Here is an 18,669-nt window from a genome sequence, read left to right on the forward strand (position 1 = left end):
TTAACTCAAAAACAGTTTTTTTCCTCCAACCTTTCTAGGTTAAGTTTTTAACCTGGGAGTTTTAAAGAATGAATTTAGGATAATTTTTTTCTCAAGGTAACTTTTAAAAGAAAAAATTATGTAGACTGTCTTAATTTAATTTTATGAACATTTTAACATAAAAATATTTAGATTTTGACAAATATTGAAAATTCTCTAAACCGACACCATGAAACTCGTGGAACACCATGAAAGAATATGAAACACATAAAATAATATATTTTTTAATTACTTTTGCCGTTGAATTTAAATTTAGACTATTGGATTTTTTTTTTTTTTTTACTGTTAGATTTCATCATGTTAGATTTTAACCGTTTGATTTAATGAATTTATAAATATAAAAGTAAAAAAAAATGCACATATATGGTGGGTTAGCTCCACTAACTCATGAGAAATATTAGGCTAAATTTGCCCCAAAAATGAGTTTTGGATTAAAACTCATATTTGCCTCAAGAGTTTGAGCAAGTTGGAGTAAGTTTAAAATCTAAAATTTGAGTTTTACTCCAAGGGTTGGAGTAGGTCTTAGGGAAGGGAAAAGTTTGAAACTATTGTAATAATTAGGAGTGGGAGTTTCGAACCTAGAACACATAGGTAAAAACCCAACATCCTATCTAGTATCTACTAAGATATTGGACAATATGTGTAGAAAAGCACTTGAAATTCGCACATAACCGGTTTGAAACCTAAAAATATTTCTCTGAAAGCTTTTTCAATCATTTAAAAGTACTTCAAAACAAGTATTTAGTAATGATTGATTCCAAAAGCACTTTGATCAAAACAATTTTTAACTATTTTAAAAGCAGTTTCAAATGAGCGCTTAGCGTTTACCTTTCTTTATTCATAACCCTCAAATTATATAAATCAAATAGAAACAAAAAATTGATTAACAATGAGTATGAGAAGCTAAAAGAAATTTGTGTGTCATTTTTCTAATTGTAGTAAGGGTGTGAGTTTGATAGCGAAATCCGATTTTGATTGAAAAATATGAGTCCAAAAAATTCAATATTCCAAACCAAATGTCCGAAAATTTTAGACGACTTTTGAAATGTTTCTACTAATTCAGAAAACTGTGAATTTCCTTCCAGTTCGACTTTATCCAAAATTTTCCAAAAATTATCGATTTTAGCGATCACATTATGCACCACTCCGTCCGTCCGAGTAGTAGGGAGATGAATTGGAGAGGCAGGACATGTTGAACAGCCGCAAGGTATTGAAACCTACGACATAAACAAGTCCTCCAAGGGAGATTGCATTATTGTTAAGAATCACAATTTATATGAAGGAAAGGGATCATTTCCGGATTCTTTTGGTGGATTTGGTGGAAATGGATCTTCTCCAAATCTCTTTCCTTATATCAAATAGTATCACTTCTAATTGTATCAAGGTCTTTTACATAAAAATTTCATTACTATTGATTGTCCGGAAGATCTCAAAATTTGAATAACAATTGAAATGCTTTTACTAATTTCGAAAGTTGTGAATTTCCGATTCAACTTTATACATAATTCTTGAAACATAATCAATTTCAGTGAGCACACTGTACCTGTGTCCGTCCGAGTCGTAGGGTGAGGCAGGACATTTTGAACAAAAACCTCCCACCGTTAAAACTTTCGTAGGATGTTCAAGTGATGGAAGAAACAAAATGATGGAACTGTGTGGAAGGATAAGGAGATTGGGAATGATGGCACTGTGTCTGTGTGGAAGGGTAGATTTTCTCCAGCTTTAAGTCTTCGATTCCTCGACGTTTCGTTTAATTTGTGAATAAATATTGGTTTTGGGTAATGGGGTTTTACACTAGCAATTAAAACTCCATATCTGATTGTGTTTCTGAAATTAGGAGTTTCGGAGCAACACTAACCAGAAAACCAAGATTCATGGGCTGTTTTATCTTGGGGACAATAAACGTGATAAAGAGAACGACTAGTTTTTGGGACATCCCATGACTCATTTGTCGTTCAAGGCTTCTACATTTCTTGGGTAACATCGTCCTTTAATATTTCGGTTTATAATAATTTTAAGACTTTACCAATCTGTCATGGATTTTGAAAACAACTTCATTCCTGATCTTAACAAGCCTTCCAAATTTCAGGGTCTCCACTTTAAGCGTTCGAGGCAGAAGATGCTTTTTCAATAATATTAGAAATCTACTTAGTTGATGGATCTGAATGATGGTGGGTGTCGACAGTGTCTTATATTACAAATTCCTTGAACAACATAAACATCATTATGATCACACTGTTCCTCTCCGGATTCTCTTTGTGAAGATTTCGAAGATCTTCCAATCACATCCGTTCATCGTACATCGTACGGTCAGAAATCATTGTAAATTCTTTTATTTAAAATTGAATATAAACAATATCTGACGAAAACTGATTGCACAATGTATGATGAACGAATCTGATTGGAAGATCCTCGAGATCCACACAAAGAGAATCCGGAGAGAATCCTCATTACATAAACAGTTTGTGTCCGACGAGTTGCACCTTATTTTTACTGATCAAAAATGTCTTGAGAGTGGTTTTGAATATCATAAAAAATGAACTCCAAAGTTTCCAACCATGGACAGAGAGGCCACTAGAAGAGTCCTTGTTTACATAAGTGCTTATCTCACTGCTTCTGTTGTTCTGTTTTAGGCATGGATATTGGAATTTGAATGATGGACTTGGTTAAGTCATTAGGGGACTACTTTGACAACTTTTGCCTTATGGAATGGCACGCCCTTAGACATGAAAACTTTAAAGTAGTAAAGTATTTTTAAGCTGTTTATTTTCCGGAAAGCAAGTTGCGAATTGCTTTGGTAATTAAATTCTTTCTCTGCAAACGTACAACGATTCAAATCAATTAATCTTTCTAATCTCTATTAATTAATGAAACTGTCGATTCAAATCAATTTCTCGTTCTAATCTCTATTAATTAATGAAATTCTTTTTGTTAACTAAATGAGGATGAAAATACTACTTAGTCTTCCATCACACAAAAAAATGATAGGCATTAATATAATTTCGCAAGTTCAAATTTTATTGTTTTTTATTAAAACCTCACTTAACGATGATGTTAAAATTCCTTCAATATAAAAAATGAAATAAAAAATAAAAACCAAAAACAAAAACCTTCTACTCCCCCACATTCTCTCTCCCTCTCTCCCTCTCTCCCTCTCTCCTTCTCATTTTCTAAAAAATTATGTTCATACACACAAAGTAATAATACTTTTAATAAAATAAATTAAATAGTAATCTGTTTTCTCGAGCGCTTAAATAGTTAATAATTATTTGTTGTGCTTCTAATAAAGGTATTTATGGCAGAAGTACTATTAAGCATAAGTGTTGCCTATACAAGTACGCTGAAGAAAAACCATAATTAGAAGAAATTCGAAGTTTGCAATTGAGAATATATCATCACTATAGTATCGGGATGTATCATTGATTACACACAAAATCTCGACATGAGATGAGATAGATCAATGCATTGGACAGAAGAGATATCAGAGTAGGAGATGAGATAGATCAATGCATTGAACATGGCATGTTACGTCACAAATTACTGTATTCGTCACAAGATTTATACGCAATATACAAATCTCAATTTTGACAAAAAAAATTCGGAGTTTTGACCTTTTCAACAATGTCCCTTTATTTTTTTATTACTTATGTTTTTTTAAGATGAAGTACGATATTTATTGAATAGTGAAATACGTACAAAATCGAGGATAAGGTGATAGCAGTGGGTCTCAATAAAAACCTTGTCGGGACTTTCAACCTGAACGAAAGGAAAAAAAGTGTCCCACACCAAATTAACTCCTAGTACTATTGTGAGATCCGGTATTTTCAAAATATATGTTTACTATTATTCTTTAAAAAGAGCTAATTTAGATTTATTATATATATACATATATATATGTATGTATGTATGTATGTATGTATATTTGTTACTTTGTATTTATAGCAAGATTTATGGTTTAACATGAGGGGAATTGGTAGGTGTCATGACTTAGTTCATAGACATCTTTTGTATTTACTATGAGGTGCTTGTAAGCACTATCCATCAATAGAGGTGGCAAGCGGTCTTGCTGTTGCATGACACCATTTGCATGCATTCACTTGGACCTTACGTATTAGATTCAATGATCATCTCCTCCTAGCCAAAGTTATCATTCCAGCTACTTGAGCTCATCTACTTCCCGCCCAAATCCAATTATAGCCTTTGATAGCAGCCTCATATCCCTATAAATAGGAGCTAAGCTCCATTTAGTTTTCCAACATGAGCTAGCATGCAGTGCATGCTCTCTGGAGCTCACGTGGTATATATATTTGTGTATTATGTGTGTGTGTGTGTGTTAGAGAGCGGGATTAGAAAAAAAAATAGAGCAGAAGAAATACATGGCATTAGGAGTGGTTAAGAAGCTTGCTCAAGTACGTGAAGTTTAGCTATTTTAGTAGTGACGTGAATAAGTACGTAAAACTTAATTACTTCGGTAGTGATGTGGATCTTCGTTTTAATTTTGAAATCGAGGTAGGCAAAATAAGACAAACCCTTATGAAAATTGATTTTATTAAATTTCGTAAAGTGATAATATTCTTGATCTTTTTTTTATTTATTAATGTGATTAAATAATAATTGACTAATTGCTTCAGTTTAGTGTTTATTTGTTATTAGTTATGGAATTATTGCTAGCGTAGAAGCAACTATCAGCAGTTGGCGTCAGTTTTCAAACTCCCGACTTTGAATCAGATTTGCTATTCCATTGGTAAAAGAGCCAAAAATGTCCATTTTCTTTAATAATTTTTTTTTCTTTTCTCTTTTAAATTCTTAGTCACCTACCATTGGATGACACGTGGTTGAGGGTTCCACATCAGGATATGTTAATGCACGTTTTTTTTTTCCTTTAAAAGGGGAATCACAATTATTCACTCTTTCTGAGCCCGAACAAGACTAGTTGGGAATTACACCTTATATGTGGTAACGATCAACTAAATTCATAGTTTACAAGTATCGACTTGTCGTGGTTGTTAATGCACGCCTTTAAAGTGATTATCAATTCAATAACCACTTGTACATGTCATCAAAATCGAAGATAAAATGACTTGCACGTAAACTAAAATATACGTAGACTAACTAAATTTTTTTTACAAGCTGATACTCTAAAGTATGGGAATGTGGAAAATATTTGATTTCTTATATTCGAAGTCACCAGATGATGTAACAATTAAAGCATTCATATAATGAAGATTGAAGCGTACGCTAATCAGTTTTCTTTTAAAAAATTAATATTTTTCTCTTGTTAATTTTGAAGACTTCTTAACTTACAGTTTCATATATTTATGTGTTATCCCGTTCATATATCTTGTGATGGGAGAGAGATACAGTTTTCTATACAATCAATTACTCATTGAGATTTAAACATAAAATTATTTGGCAATATAGACCATGGAGTTTAGCCCAATAGTTTATAAGAAGATGCAAAGTCATGGTTTGAAAAAATTGAGATTTAATCATAAAATTAGTCGGTAATATGAAAATTAGTCTAATTATTTATAAGCAGATAGTGAACATGCCCCAAACCCTACAACTTAGGTTGTAAGCTCTAACGTGTTAAATGTATCATGCATGTGAAGAGGCAGACAGATGCATTTCATAACGAAATCAAAGCTTTGATATCATGTAGACAACCAATAAGCCTTTAAAACTTAAATTGTTAAGAAAGAACACTAACAATGTGTATCTTACTAACACTCCCATGATAAAAAAAGATAAACACATAAAATTACGAATTTACGAATTTATCATAATATTAAAGATGAGATAAATGTATCCAAAACAAATGGAAATTTATTGTCAAAAAAATTACTATATATAAATGATGGAACCAAATTGGACATGATAATACTTCCCCAATATTGGTAACCAGACATATTAAGTAAATGTTAAACACCATTTTCTACCAACTTAAATATAATAATTAATTAAAGACTAATTAATCACAATCTGAAGCTTCTAACTCCATGAGTAGTAATAGTAGAAGTGCTTCTTCCTTCTCCTAATTCTTCCTCTCTCTTCCTCTTTGGCAGAGACAGGGAAGATATGGTTTTGGCCGACATCACCTTCTTCACAAGCAGTTTCCACCTGGCATCGTCCGTCTTCTTCTCTTGCAGCATTTTCAACTTGAATTGCCTGTCACATTCCCAAACGACATCGTGTTAACCAATATCAATGCTAGTTGCTAAATAGTTAGATAAACACATCGTCTTAATGAACCCTACCATCCATGATATTTTATGTAGGTCGGTAGGAGTGACAAGTTGAATAAAATCAAAACCCTTTCTTTTTTTCTTTTTTTAAATTTGCAAGTTGTAAGAGTTAGGAATTAGGATTGGGATGAAAGACTTCTTCTTTCTTTATCAGAAGACGACATATATTCTTTCTTTATCAGAAGACGACATATATTCTAACATATTCTAAATTATGAGAAGAAGAATTCGAACTCGTGTGCAATGAGGCGAGCATGCCATTTCCGCTTAAGTGACTTAATTTACGTCGGCTGATGGAACACTTTCACCTTCTAGATTTTATGAACTAAAATTAAGACAAGTGATTGGACGGAAGGGTCGTGGAACATGTTTACCTCGTTTGTCCCATCCCATACATGATGGAATCTATTTTATTTGGTTTTATTAGCCAGCTTCTGTCTCCTTCATCCCTAATAAACCATGATATGCACAAGCTGTCGTTCTAGTACATGACTCACGTGCATACCTAAACTATTAGAGGCCGGCCAACAAACTCGAATATGAAGAAATGTTCCCTTATCAATTTGTCTAGCATCCTAAGATCCTAGATTCTAAATCTCGACAATTTATCAATTCAATTTATATTTTGTATGAAAGTACGATTCATATTCACCGTATGTCAAGATACCTCGCTATATAACCCAAACCAACCGGGATGCCGGACCAAGATTAAATTGGTGCTAGGGTATAATGGGTTGGCATGAATTTGGATTTTCTCCAGACCAGAGCCTAAGGACTAGGAAATCTAGGCCCTTGATTTGTGTGAGTGGGCCAAAAGAATGAGTTAATGAGGACCGTCGTATTCAATTTGAGTGGCAATCCAATGATTGCCTGGTCCTTAGGCTACGGACAATGAGATCCGGAGAGGATTTCTGTCTGGTTGGCATGATCAGTTGGGTTCCACCACCCCTTCCAAAGATGCCTAGTTGGAAGTAGGTTTCAATGATGCATAGGCTAGTCTATTCCTTCACCGTCCTATATTTTATGAGATTCCAAACCAGAAATGGCCAACTAAAGTGAGAGTTTCTAATTGCAAATTAAAGAAAACCAATTACTTTAGCTGATAAAATCTTTTGGCATCCTACCAACAACTACTTTTTCTCTTAATTATTCATTAAACTACAATTAGGATTCCTTAAGCTACCATTAGAAGTACTAAGATTAGAATTTAATCATGGCTTTTAAACATATGTTTACCTGCAAAGAGGGACTCTGCAAGAATCAGGTTCTTCGCACATTGAAGAGTGAAGCTTAAGAAGCTGCCACATGCGCTTGCAACGTAAGCACCCTCCATTCACCCTCCTCTTACACGTGGCAAAGTGCTGGATCAACATCTGGAGGCCTTGACACGTGGAGAACTTGCTGCATGGGCCCCTCTTGTGATCTGGCTCCACGTCGTAGGGCCCAACAGTAGTGCAACCTTCCTTGCATATGTGCTCCAAGCATTCCATTGCCTCACTCAGCTGGAGATATAACCTCTGCTCCTCTCTATGCCTCCTTGTCCTCTTCTTCCTCTGCTTAATCACAATATTAACTTTGATTAATACGATAACAAATTGGGTTCAAACAATTAACACAAATGATAAATTTCTACAATGAAAATGTTATTTAAACTGGGTATCAATAGTAACGTCAGTTTTACATGCGTCAGCAACTAACAATAATGGATCCATTTGAAACCACTTTTAAAATAAATGAAGATCCTTTACGGAAAAATGATTTTAAGTTCAAAACACTTGAAGTGTGCATATAAAAATATTTTTTCAGATTTGCTTGTCATTTTACTGAGAATTAATTATAAAAACGTTTTCAATTATTTCAAAAGCATTTCTAAACGAGAGAAAGATTATACTAATTTTTCTTGTCTTTTACAAAAGAAAACTGTTATTCATATCATGTTTTTGTACCACATTTATATACAGTATCTGATTTAGACAACCATATCTTTTGAAAAATTTGCAAAACTCAAGAAAAAGAAAGAGATCATACCACAATCATTATTTAATTAATAAGTTTTTTTAATTATTATTTTATTAAATAATAAATTAAATTTAAAATTTTAATTAATTCAAATAACGTGGTTGTCCATATCAAATATCACTAAGTGATAAAAAAAAAAGGGGCTTTTCGATCTAGGTCCAAAAATAAAGGTAGTTTTTTAACTAAGTCCAGTTATCCAATTACATATTTTTATACTAATTTTGCCCTTTTAGATAAAAATATTTAAATTCTTTAATTTTTGTATCATTTATTCAGTTTTTAATTTTGAATATTTAAATACTAACTAAAATATTATCTAGTAACCACCTAATGATGTTTACCTACAAAACTGATATAATTTAGTAACTACCTATTGTATAGGAAGAAAAATACTTTATACCAACAAAACAGATGTAATCTACCTACAAAACAAAATTAAACTACCTATTGTATAGGAAGAAAAATGCTTTATACCTACAAAATAGATATAATCTACCAACAAAATAAAAATAAACTACCTATTGTATAGGAAGAAAAATGCTGAACCTCCATGGCAAAACATTAGAATAGAAATATGATATAATATACCTCCATTAAAGGAACAAATACTAAGTTTCAGTTTACCTTTATGATACGCACAAAAATATAATAGAGCAAATATAATGCATGATACTGTATTATTGCTTGCAATTGATATTGTATTGCCGAACGAATATGTAAAAAAAAATTGTGAAAGCTATGTAAAAATTGAAATTGTCATGAAGGAATTTGGAGGGAGGAACACAAACTATCACCCGTGAAAGATGAGAGAAGAAAGAGGATGATTGATTCCATGATCTAACAAAGAGAATTGTTTAGATGAAGGAAAAAAAAAGGAGGGATGAAACGGACCGGGGGTTGAGATTTTATTGCTATAACTAATCCTACAATTAAGGGATAAGTTAAACCACAAATAATCATATAATTAAGAAATTTTGAATATTTACTAAAATTTATAAGTCTAAGGGATAAATATGGTACAAATTATAAATAAGCTTACGTGGAATATCAATTATTGGACCTATTTCAATGCAGTAGACTAATTGTACTAATGGCTCACAAAATTGGATCTATATCAAATTATCCCTAAAAAAAATATGGTAAAAACATAGTAGGAATAACATTTCTCTTACGAAAAGAAACGAAGAAATATGAAGGTAGCGTACCGATTCAATTTCATCGATGAATTGCATGATGTCGAGTTCGAGCCAAGGGTCGTGAGCTTGCAAGAATTTCCATCCTTCAGTTGTCTCAACAACCTTGAAGTGATTAGCGACCAACTTCATGCATTTGAGGTAGAGATCCGCTGCGTCGCACATCTTCGCCAGTTGCAGCACGTCCACCACGTTTTCGATGGTCAAACGTTGACCAAGCTCCTTCGTGCATCTGTTCTTCAGCTGCGGGACCAAGTACACGTGGGACAGCGCCAGCAGATGGATCCCGTACTTCTCCATGTTCTCTTCTGTGCACCTGCACGAGGGGTACTTTCGTCAGTTCGAACATGGAAATATCTCCAAGCATTTAATCAAGATCTGCCAGGAGTTGTTTAAACGGACGGCCGAGATAACCGGACGGCGGCGATGACTGTTAGAAAATCGCGTTGATTTAGCAAAAGCGTAAAAGAAACGGCGGCGAACCTGGAGGAGTAGAGAAAGCGGACGAAGGCCAATACGGCGTCGTACGGAACGCCGAGAATCGGAATGACCCGCTCGGAGCTCCGGTGCTTACGCGGCCGGTCGATTATGCTCTCCAGCACCGGCGACACTGAAGCCTTGATGAAATCAAAACACAAACATAAATCAGATTTTTCCAAAATAGAAGTAAAATTGCTTTAGGAGTGAGGAGGAAAGGCGGCGCATGTTTGGTGAAATAGCGTACCAGGATGCAAGAGTGCACCGGGATGCGGAGGGCGTCGCAGGTGAGGATGTCGACGTCGGGTTCGGGGAGAGATTTGGTGCCGGAGAGACCGTACAGGTCGACGGAGGTGCCGGTCGGATTAGCTTCCATTGAGAGAGAGAGAGAGAGAGAGAGTATGAGTAAGAAGGAGTCTGCTTTTTGTGAGTCGGTTGTCTTGTTTGTATGGGGATGGATGAAGGGGTTTGATGGTCGGCCTGACTTTATAGAGAAAGAAAAGATTGGAGTGGAATTGGAACATCAAAATTAAATAGAAACATCGACAAATGTGACACGCGCTTTCTAATAGCTGCATTTTCACTGTCACAATATAACTTATAAGTTGGGTAAAAGTTGCTTATCACTCACACGCATAGCATATCAGCATATTATCCTTTCAATAAAACATATTATCTATGCTGAAGAGGCAGAAAAGTAGGTAAGCCTCGTAATGGTGTAATAATGTGATTCAAATTCGATTTTTTGTGAGAATAAAATATAAGACCTCTCACATACCAGTAAAGAGGACTATCACTAGATTATAGTACTAAATGACAACACATCACCATATTATTGTTATTCAAACCAAGGAAACTTCTGTCACTTAATACTACGGTCTAGTAGTATTACTCTTCACTTGTAAGTGAGAGGTCTTAGATTCGATTATCGCTAAAGGCGAAGTTAAAACACATTATTATGGCAAGACCATTGTAAGACTTATCTTACTCTCTCATCCTCTTTGTGTAGATATTATCGTTTGTTTAAAAAAAAAAAAAAAAAAAAAACTAAAGAGGCTTCTAAGTAAAAAGATCCCTCTTTTTTTTTTTTTTTTTTTATAAAAATGAAAATTAGTTATGAAGCCCATGCCACATTAAATTTTAACGATCGAACAGTCTATTTTTCAAGTTGCATATCATAGATCATCATTGTAAAACATTATCCAAATCAAAAAAATATTTGAGGCATTTAATTGAGTTCAAAGAAAAGAAAAACATTGAGATTTCGTCGTAATAGTTAAATAAGCAAATGTTTTCGGATTGAATTGAATTTTTACAAAGATGATCTACGAATCGAGAATTACAAAATGGACGGTTCAAATTGTTGAAGTTCAATGTAAAGTGAATCCCACAACTAATCTCCATTTTTTTAAAATAAAATGAAAATCTTTTCCCTTAAAAGGCCTGTTAAAACTCATTATGGTTGGTTTGAGATTGTGGTACTCTAAAAAAAGCAGCTTATTAAAAAATTTGAAACATTAAATATGTTTGATAAAACAAAAAAAATATTTTTTTAAAAAACTGATGTCAATGAAAGTAAAAAAGCAGAAGCAGAGTCTATTATGCTTCTAAAAAAAATGCTTTTTTTTTCAAAGCATAATAATCAATGCTCATTTAATGAAATTTTCAAATGGCAAGTATATCCTCACATGTTTTACAAAATTACAATCTTTGTCTCTACATTATTATATTTGACAATTATTATATCACATTAAATATTATATATATTTTTTAGTCATTTAACATATTCGAAGCAATTTATATAAAATTTGATCAAACACTCAAACATTGCTTTTTTTATTAAAAGCACTTTCACAAAAAAATGTTTACCAGACACTTAACAATTTTATTTTACAATTATTTATTCTCACAGCATATCAGAAATAGTTTTTAAAAAAATACAACAATACCAAACTAGCCCTTAGATACTGTTTGATTCTACAACAATCGATCATGAGATTTTAACACATTGAAGATCAAATGCCACTAAAAAAAATAGCAATGGGTATTTCAAACTGAAGTTGTTATGTGTGTGAGTCCATTTATCATGATGCTTTGTGATTTATAAATGAGTGTTGTTCATCTCTTTTCTTTTCTTTTTTTATCTCTAATTTAAATTCCGTTTTGGTAAAGACCAAATTTTAAGTTTCAATATTAGCAGTGTTTAAAATATTGGTATTGATCGAAATATTGATATGTAAATTTGTAAAAATATCAATAGATATATTTGTATCGATATTGGTTCCCTTCAATAGAAATGATGAACATTTGCTTTAAAATATGGAATTGAAAATGAAACTTGGGAGAATATCATACAGCTGTTTGTTGATATTTAACTGATATGTTGAAACTATCGACGAAATCTATCAGCTAAAGTTTAAGAGTTTATTCGACACGGAGTTTATTTGACACGGGGTGAAGTCCCTTTTCTATATATTTTTCTAATTTTTCCGTTGTTTCTACGCAAACATCGACCCGATCAAGGAAATTTTAAATATTGAAACTACTATCTACCATTCTTTTCAAGAATAGTTTTTCTTTGCATCACTTTATTGGTCTATTTAATCGTCGTTCTTCAATTGTTAGGTTTCTCGTAATGAAGATATGGTATAACATCGAACAAATTGTTTTGAAAAAGTAAACTATAGTTTGGAGACTACACTATCGATTTGTCTAAAAAACGCAACAAATAAAATAAGAAAAAGAAAAAGAAAATAACTTTTTTGTTTGAATAAATAATTTTATCTATATTAAAAGAGTGCAGGAATCCGACGTAAGACCTCTCACTTATAAGTAAAGAAAAATACTATTAAACTGTAATACTAAGTGACAATGTTTTTCGTTTTTATGTCATGGCTTTAGTTGACTGAAATGTCCAAGTCAGCCATGCGCGTGGGGGAACATCCCATAATTTGCTAGCAAAATAACTACTCTTCCATAATTACCCCTGCCAATTTGGAAGCTTTCTATTTTTTAATTTCGTAATTATCCAAAGACTATATGGATAAAATGATCTTTTTCGTCTGATGTGGAAGGCATAGACCGACTTGACTGAGGTCGTTTAGAATGGAAGAGGTTGCCCTCCGGATCAATTTTGTGGGATCCTATAGATTATTACATTTTAATTGTACATCGTATATTATACGATCAGTTTATAATATTTATGTTTAATTTTAAATAAAAAAAGTCAAATAAGTTCCTACCTCACGATACATGATGAATGACAAAGTTATAAGAATCCCTAAAATCCTCATAATTTGAATCCGGATAGGATTCAATTCTGTTTAGAATAAATGGAAAATGATCCTCGTTGGATCCTTTTTCTGGGAATCCTAAGGATTCCGTGATCGTAACCGTTCATTGTATATAATATGATTTCTAATTACACGATACACGATGAACAATCACGATCACAAAATCTTGAAGAAAAGGATCCAGCGCCGAATCCTTTTTCAGAATAAATGGCCTTTCGTTTCGCGAAGGGCTTGACTCGGTCTGACGTGTATTCACTCGTTCCAATCCTTTTTGCCATCTCAACTGGTTCGATCACAAACCAACGTCCACTTGTACTTACACGTGTCAACAGCTCACCCACACAAAAATCCACATTTGTTTACTTTATTGGAGATCAACTGTCTCGGCCGTCCATCAACTGGGACCCACTTAAACTCAAGCTTTTATATTTATGTAGAGTAACGTTAGCCGAACAACATTTTTAAACCAGATTAGTATCAAAAGTGTACCGTCTGGTATAACAAGTAATGCATAGTATCAACATCTAATCTGATAGAATTCATAATTAACGTGATATGTATGTCTCATTTGCCACAAAAACGTAATCGCTTTAGCATTGTCTTTTCATTTACCATGTGTTGAGGTAGTCTGTGGTTACAATTAAAGCATATCACACCTCAAAGTATGAGTAGGAGCGAGTATGGTTTGATTCAATTCAAATTAGAGCATTTTCTTTTTTTTATTTTATTGTTTACAAACTCAAACTTAAAATCCAAAGCACATATGTTTAGTTTTAGGGAAGGGTAATTTCGAACAAACATTTCTATTGCAAGTTTATCCAAATTAACAAAATAAAAAGGCAATAATAATCCAAATTCCCATAAGAAAGTGACACGAGTAGTTGTTTTATAGCAAATATATTAAGTTGGGTTAGGTTTATCAATATTTAACTTTATTTTTTTTAATCGAGGTCTCATTCAAAATCGGATTAGCATGAACTATGAAGGATTAAAAACAGCTTAATAATTTTAAACCAAGTAGAACCGTCGAATTAAAAAAACTAAATTGAACCGTCTTTATTAAAAAATTGAATGGTCTAAATAATTTCAATTTATTTTCTTCTCTGTCATTTAGATTAATTTAGTATTATTATTTTATCTTTGTAAAAAATATAACATCATAACGTCTTTATCGCGGATCTCTTTGTATTGAGATTAGTATGAAGCATAAAATATAATATAATAACCTTAAACTATATAAAATTGTCACGTTATTATAGTCGATACTCAATTTTCCTGCTAAAAAAATTCTCAGTCTTAAAAAAAACTCATTGATGCTCATACACAATTTGACACATCCCGACCGAAATTAAGGCATACTGGCCGTCACGTGAAGGTGACGTAACCATGTGCACAGTGCGGAAGCGATAAAGATATAAGAAATACGAGTGAATAAAAAACCAAACTACTAGCAGTACTAGCTAGGATAACATGCTAATACGAGATTAAGTGTGAATATACACAATCAAAGCATAAATAGTCTAAGGGCAGTTCGACTGGACAAGTACTAATTAAACAACACCCAAAGGTGATCCTACATTTGTGTTATTCTGTCAGAACCACCGTCAAGATCCTCGTGAGCCACCAGAGCACTTCTACCTAAAACCTAGAGGGGTGCAAAACAGAAAGTGTGAGTGGGCAAAAACAAAGTTTTTCAAAACCATTTCAATTATCAAAGCTAGTAAATAGAATATAGAATATAGAATATATTCGTATCTCAAAACCATGCTCAACAAGCTTTAATCATGAATATGCCATGCCAAATATCTCAATATGAAATATGTAATCCAGGTGATATAAATCAATGCAAATGATATATCAGCCGAAGTCACCTAACTCGACCTGTATGGCTGAATCTAGAGCTCAAATCCACATCTCAGCAACAATATATATATATATATATATATATATATATATATATATATCTCATCAACAATATGCCTGCACAGGAGTCAGAACCACCTAAAGTGGTCTGTACGACAAGCTGGGTGTAAATAAATACGCTCTAGTGCTACAATCACGTGAAGGCTGTGCGAAGTATCGCAAGTCACCTACAAGTCGGAACCTCCTAAAGTGGTATGTACGACAGGCTGGCACCTGCCTTGGATCCAAGTTGAGCATGTGTGGTGCAAGAGGTGAACGATCATGTGAAGGCTAGGCCCTCAACTCTAGCCAAGCACTAACACCAGGGTGTAGGTTAATGAGCTCTCTAAACATCTCACATAATCCTCAATTTACATAAACATTCGATAACTCACCTGGTACTTACCTGAACGTCCGCATCGTCAACCATAAATATATGCAACTATTAATGCATGTATAAAACATATGAATACTTGGCATGGTACTTCAAAACATACTTTCATTTAAAATGAATTTCTGGGAAAAATCAAGTATATAGATATATACTGAAAACCAAAAGCCCACTCACTGGTATGTGGAAGGGTTGTAGCCCCCAAGCCTCGAGTGACTGCGCTTGTCCTCAGGATAGGTCTCACCTATATGCGAAACAACTATATAAACGTAAATTTAAAGCACATAAACAAAATTAGGTAATAACTTCTCATACATTACTTAAATGGGGTGTTTGAATATATCAACGTGATCTACTTGACACCACGAACATCCCCATATTTTTAGAAAAATTTTCCAACCACCCATGCGCAGGCACATGCCTAGCACACGTACGGAAACCCTAACGGCGTTAGGGAATATTCCGTCCAAAAATGGAATATACCGTTATATATACCTAACGTTGTTAGTATATTCCGTCAAAGTTGACGGAATATTCTTCGTCTTCTCCGGTGAGTCTCGTCGGTTGCTGCCGTCCGCCGCCGTTTGCAACTTGGAATTTTCGCCGGTTTTTGGAAAAACTTCAAAACTTCATATCTTCTTCAATTCTTAACCAAATTCCATGAAATTTGTACCAAAATGAAGCTTACAACGAGTAGAACAAAATCTTACCAACTTAAATCCAACCGAATCTCGCCGGAAAAACCCACGATAATCCGCCCAAACTTGAAATTCGTCAAACTGAACTTCCCGACGTCCAAAACACTTCGTTTTGCTTCTTTGAGCTTTGTGAAGACGTTTTAAATTTTCGTAAAAGCTTAAAAACTTCTAAAAACTTAATGATCACGATTGCATGAATAGTACCCAAATCGGAGCTCGCGAGAAACAATGGTTTTTCAAGGTTTCACGTCCAACCAAATGTATAGATCAACTCCTAAGCTTGCAAGGAGTTCAAAAACACCAACAATGATCTCGATCTGCAATTTGAAGGGTTGGTTTGAGGTTTGTCCGTACAATTGTACGAAAATGGAAGAATATCCGAGAGAAAAATGAGAGAAAGCCTACGCGAAAGGGTATGGGTGTGTGTGTGTGTGTGTGTGTGATGTCCAGCTGAGTCACCAACCAAAAACAAATCACCCATGACACCAACTAACGTCCAAGGGCAAAATCGTCATTCCACGCCATCGATACAAATATTTCGGGATGGGCTGTCACACAATTACTGCAGTGTTTGGCACCAATAATATAACGTTATTCATACTTTTTTCTCTTCATATAATATTGTATTATTAGTACAAAACGTTAGCCTCTATAAAACTTGCTATTTTAAGTTGTTCGATGTGTTTTGACTTGCTCCAAAACGAAAAAAGAAAAACAAATAGAAAAACGAGTGCAGGGTGGTGCGACGCGATGCCAGGAAGGCAGGTACTGGCGTACATACTCTCAATTTTAGGCAAACCAAAAACAACTTATATTTTGTTCTATCTTTTTATCTTATCTAATATTGAAAATATGTTGTGTGGTTCATGTTTTCTTTTATTCAAAAACAAAAATTTTGGTGATACATCAGATATTTCATCGAACCTACTAAAAAGGAATATAAAAATCGAAGGGCATGTTTTGTTCCATGGATGGAATTGAGTTGTAGGAATATGATTGGATCGGCAATGATTGGTTAGGTTTATAAGACAGGACTTGTAACCTATGTACAATAACAGGTTAGATAACGCACTCAAGTCTATTTTAATTAGTCACAACTATCATAACCAGCCTACCAAACAAACCCAATGTGGCATGAATGAGGTTTGGTTTTTGTTTATTTTAGACACAATGGTTTTTGTTTATTTTAGACACAATGAGGATGGAAAACATTAGAAAAATTAGAATTATATAAAATAAGGTATCAATCTTAATCTTAATCTTAATTTCTGATTATATCGTGAGCAGTGGAATACGAATCACACGATCATATTTTTTCAGAGGTGTGTTTCAACTTTCTTAGAAGTTGGGAGGAAGAAAGCAACCTGCAGAGCTAAATGTGGAGTGGCAGGCAAAGGACTCATGCATGGCTCCTTGGGTAGGGAGGGAACAAGGAGGATGGGAATTGTATGCGATAATGATGGACGGCTGCACGAACAATAAGTGATTTGCCAAACTTAGAAACAATGCGACACCGACGCATAAACAACACTTTAAAAAGTTGCGTGTGATTCGCACATGATCATTTTAAATTGTATTTTTGACATTTAAAAATCGACGCATTTTTTTAAAAATTATTAGTAAAGCACATGCAACTTTCTGAACGGGATGATAGACGCACTTGAGCTGTATATAATCCACGTTGCATTTTGTAGTAAAATTTAAAATCTAGGTTTCATTGGGATAGAATTTAGGTAAAGGCACTTAGATATGAACAACAATTTGAGGTCATGTTATACTTAATCCCTTATCATATTTTAGAAAGTTTTGTGTATAACGACATTCTTTATTAAACGACAGACGCATTACTTGTATTTTTAATATTATATTAATAACATGTTGGTATATTTTGTTAGCTATCACCAATTCGTAAGTCAAGAATGGAGTCAGAATTTTAGCCTAAAAGGAACACAAAAGTCTCAATACGAAATGCTCTCCTGATCTTACAAAAATTATTTTGCCGTGTCTCGTGTGGTGTGGAACTGACCACCGTCGTTTGAGTTTGGTATGGTGTTGTCTTCATCATCCTCTTCCTTAAACCTAAACCCTAAGCCTTTATGAATTTCTTCCTCTCTCTCCTTCCACTGATCCCTAGACCAGACTTCTCCTCAAAGTCCAAAAAAAAAAAAAAGGATTGCCTAACTTTGTAGGAGCCACCAACCTCCAATCAAACCGATAAAAGAAATCAAAGTAAAAATGTCGAATTGGGGTCCTAAGTTTAAGAAAAAACCTTGAAAATCATAAGTATAACACTAGACTTTTCTGCGTGAAAAAATGTCGGCGTAAGACCATCCTGGTACCTTCATGATTCCACCTCTGCTGTCAGTAACGGTATGAATACCATATATATGACATAACCTTTAATTTATTTTT

At 33.8% G+C, this 18,669-nt stretch overlaps 1 protein-coding gene across 1 annotated transcript; it reads right to left on the reverse strand.

Annotated features, from left to right (window-relative positions):
• Positions 1–5,800: 5,800 nt before the first annotated feature.
• On the reverse strand, positions 5,801–10,475 carry LOC103926761 (BTB/POZ and TAZ domain-containing protein 1). The gene is made up of 5 exons (XM_009335630.3): positions 10,221–10,475; positions 9,980–10,113; positions 9,509–9,812; positions 7,521–7,837; positions 5,801–6,207 (listed from the first exon to the last, which is right to left on the reverse strand). Exons 1-5 carry the CDS (start codon positions 10,347–10,349, stop codon positions 6,015–6,017), a joined length of 1,077 nt encoding a protein of 358 aa, XP_009333905.1. The 5' UTR covers positions 10,350–10,475; the 3' UTR covers positions 5,801–6,014.
• Positions 10,476–18,669: the final 8,194 nt, after the last annotated feature.

Source organism: the organism of the source record quoted next, unplaced genomic scaffold, assembly GCF_019419815.1.
Source record: "Pyrus x bretschneideri cultivar Hongxiangsu unplaced genomic scaffold, Pyrus_bretschneideri_v1 Contig3, whole genome shotgun sequence".
Taxonomy (NCBI): domain Eukaryota; kingdom Viridiplantae; phylum Streptophyta; class Magnoliopsida; order Rosales; family Rosaceae; genus Pyrus; species Pyrus x bretschneideri.

Coding starts and splice junctions, on each gene's coding strand:
- LOC103926761 (XM_009335630.3), bottom strand. CDS start 10,349: ATGGAAGCTAATCCGACCGGCACCTCCGTCGACCTGTACGGTCTCTCC. Junction 7,838..9,508: donor TCATCGATGAAATTGAATCG/GTACGCTACCTT, acceptor GTGATTAAGCAG/AGGAAGAAGAGGACAAGGAG. Junction 6,208..7,520: donor TGCAGAGTCCCTCTTTGCAG/GTAAACATATGT, acceptor GGAATGTGACAG/GCAATTCAAGTTGAAAATGC.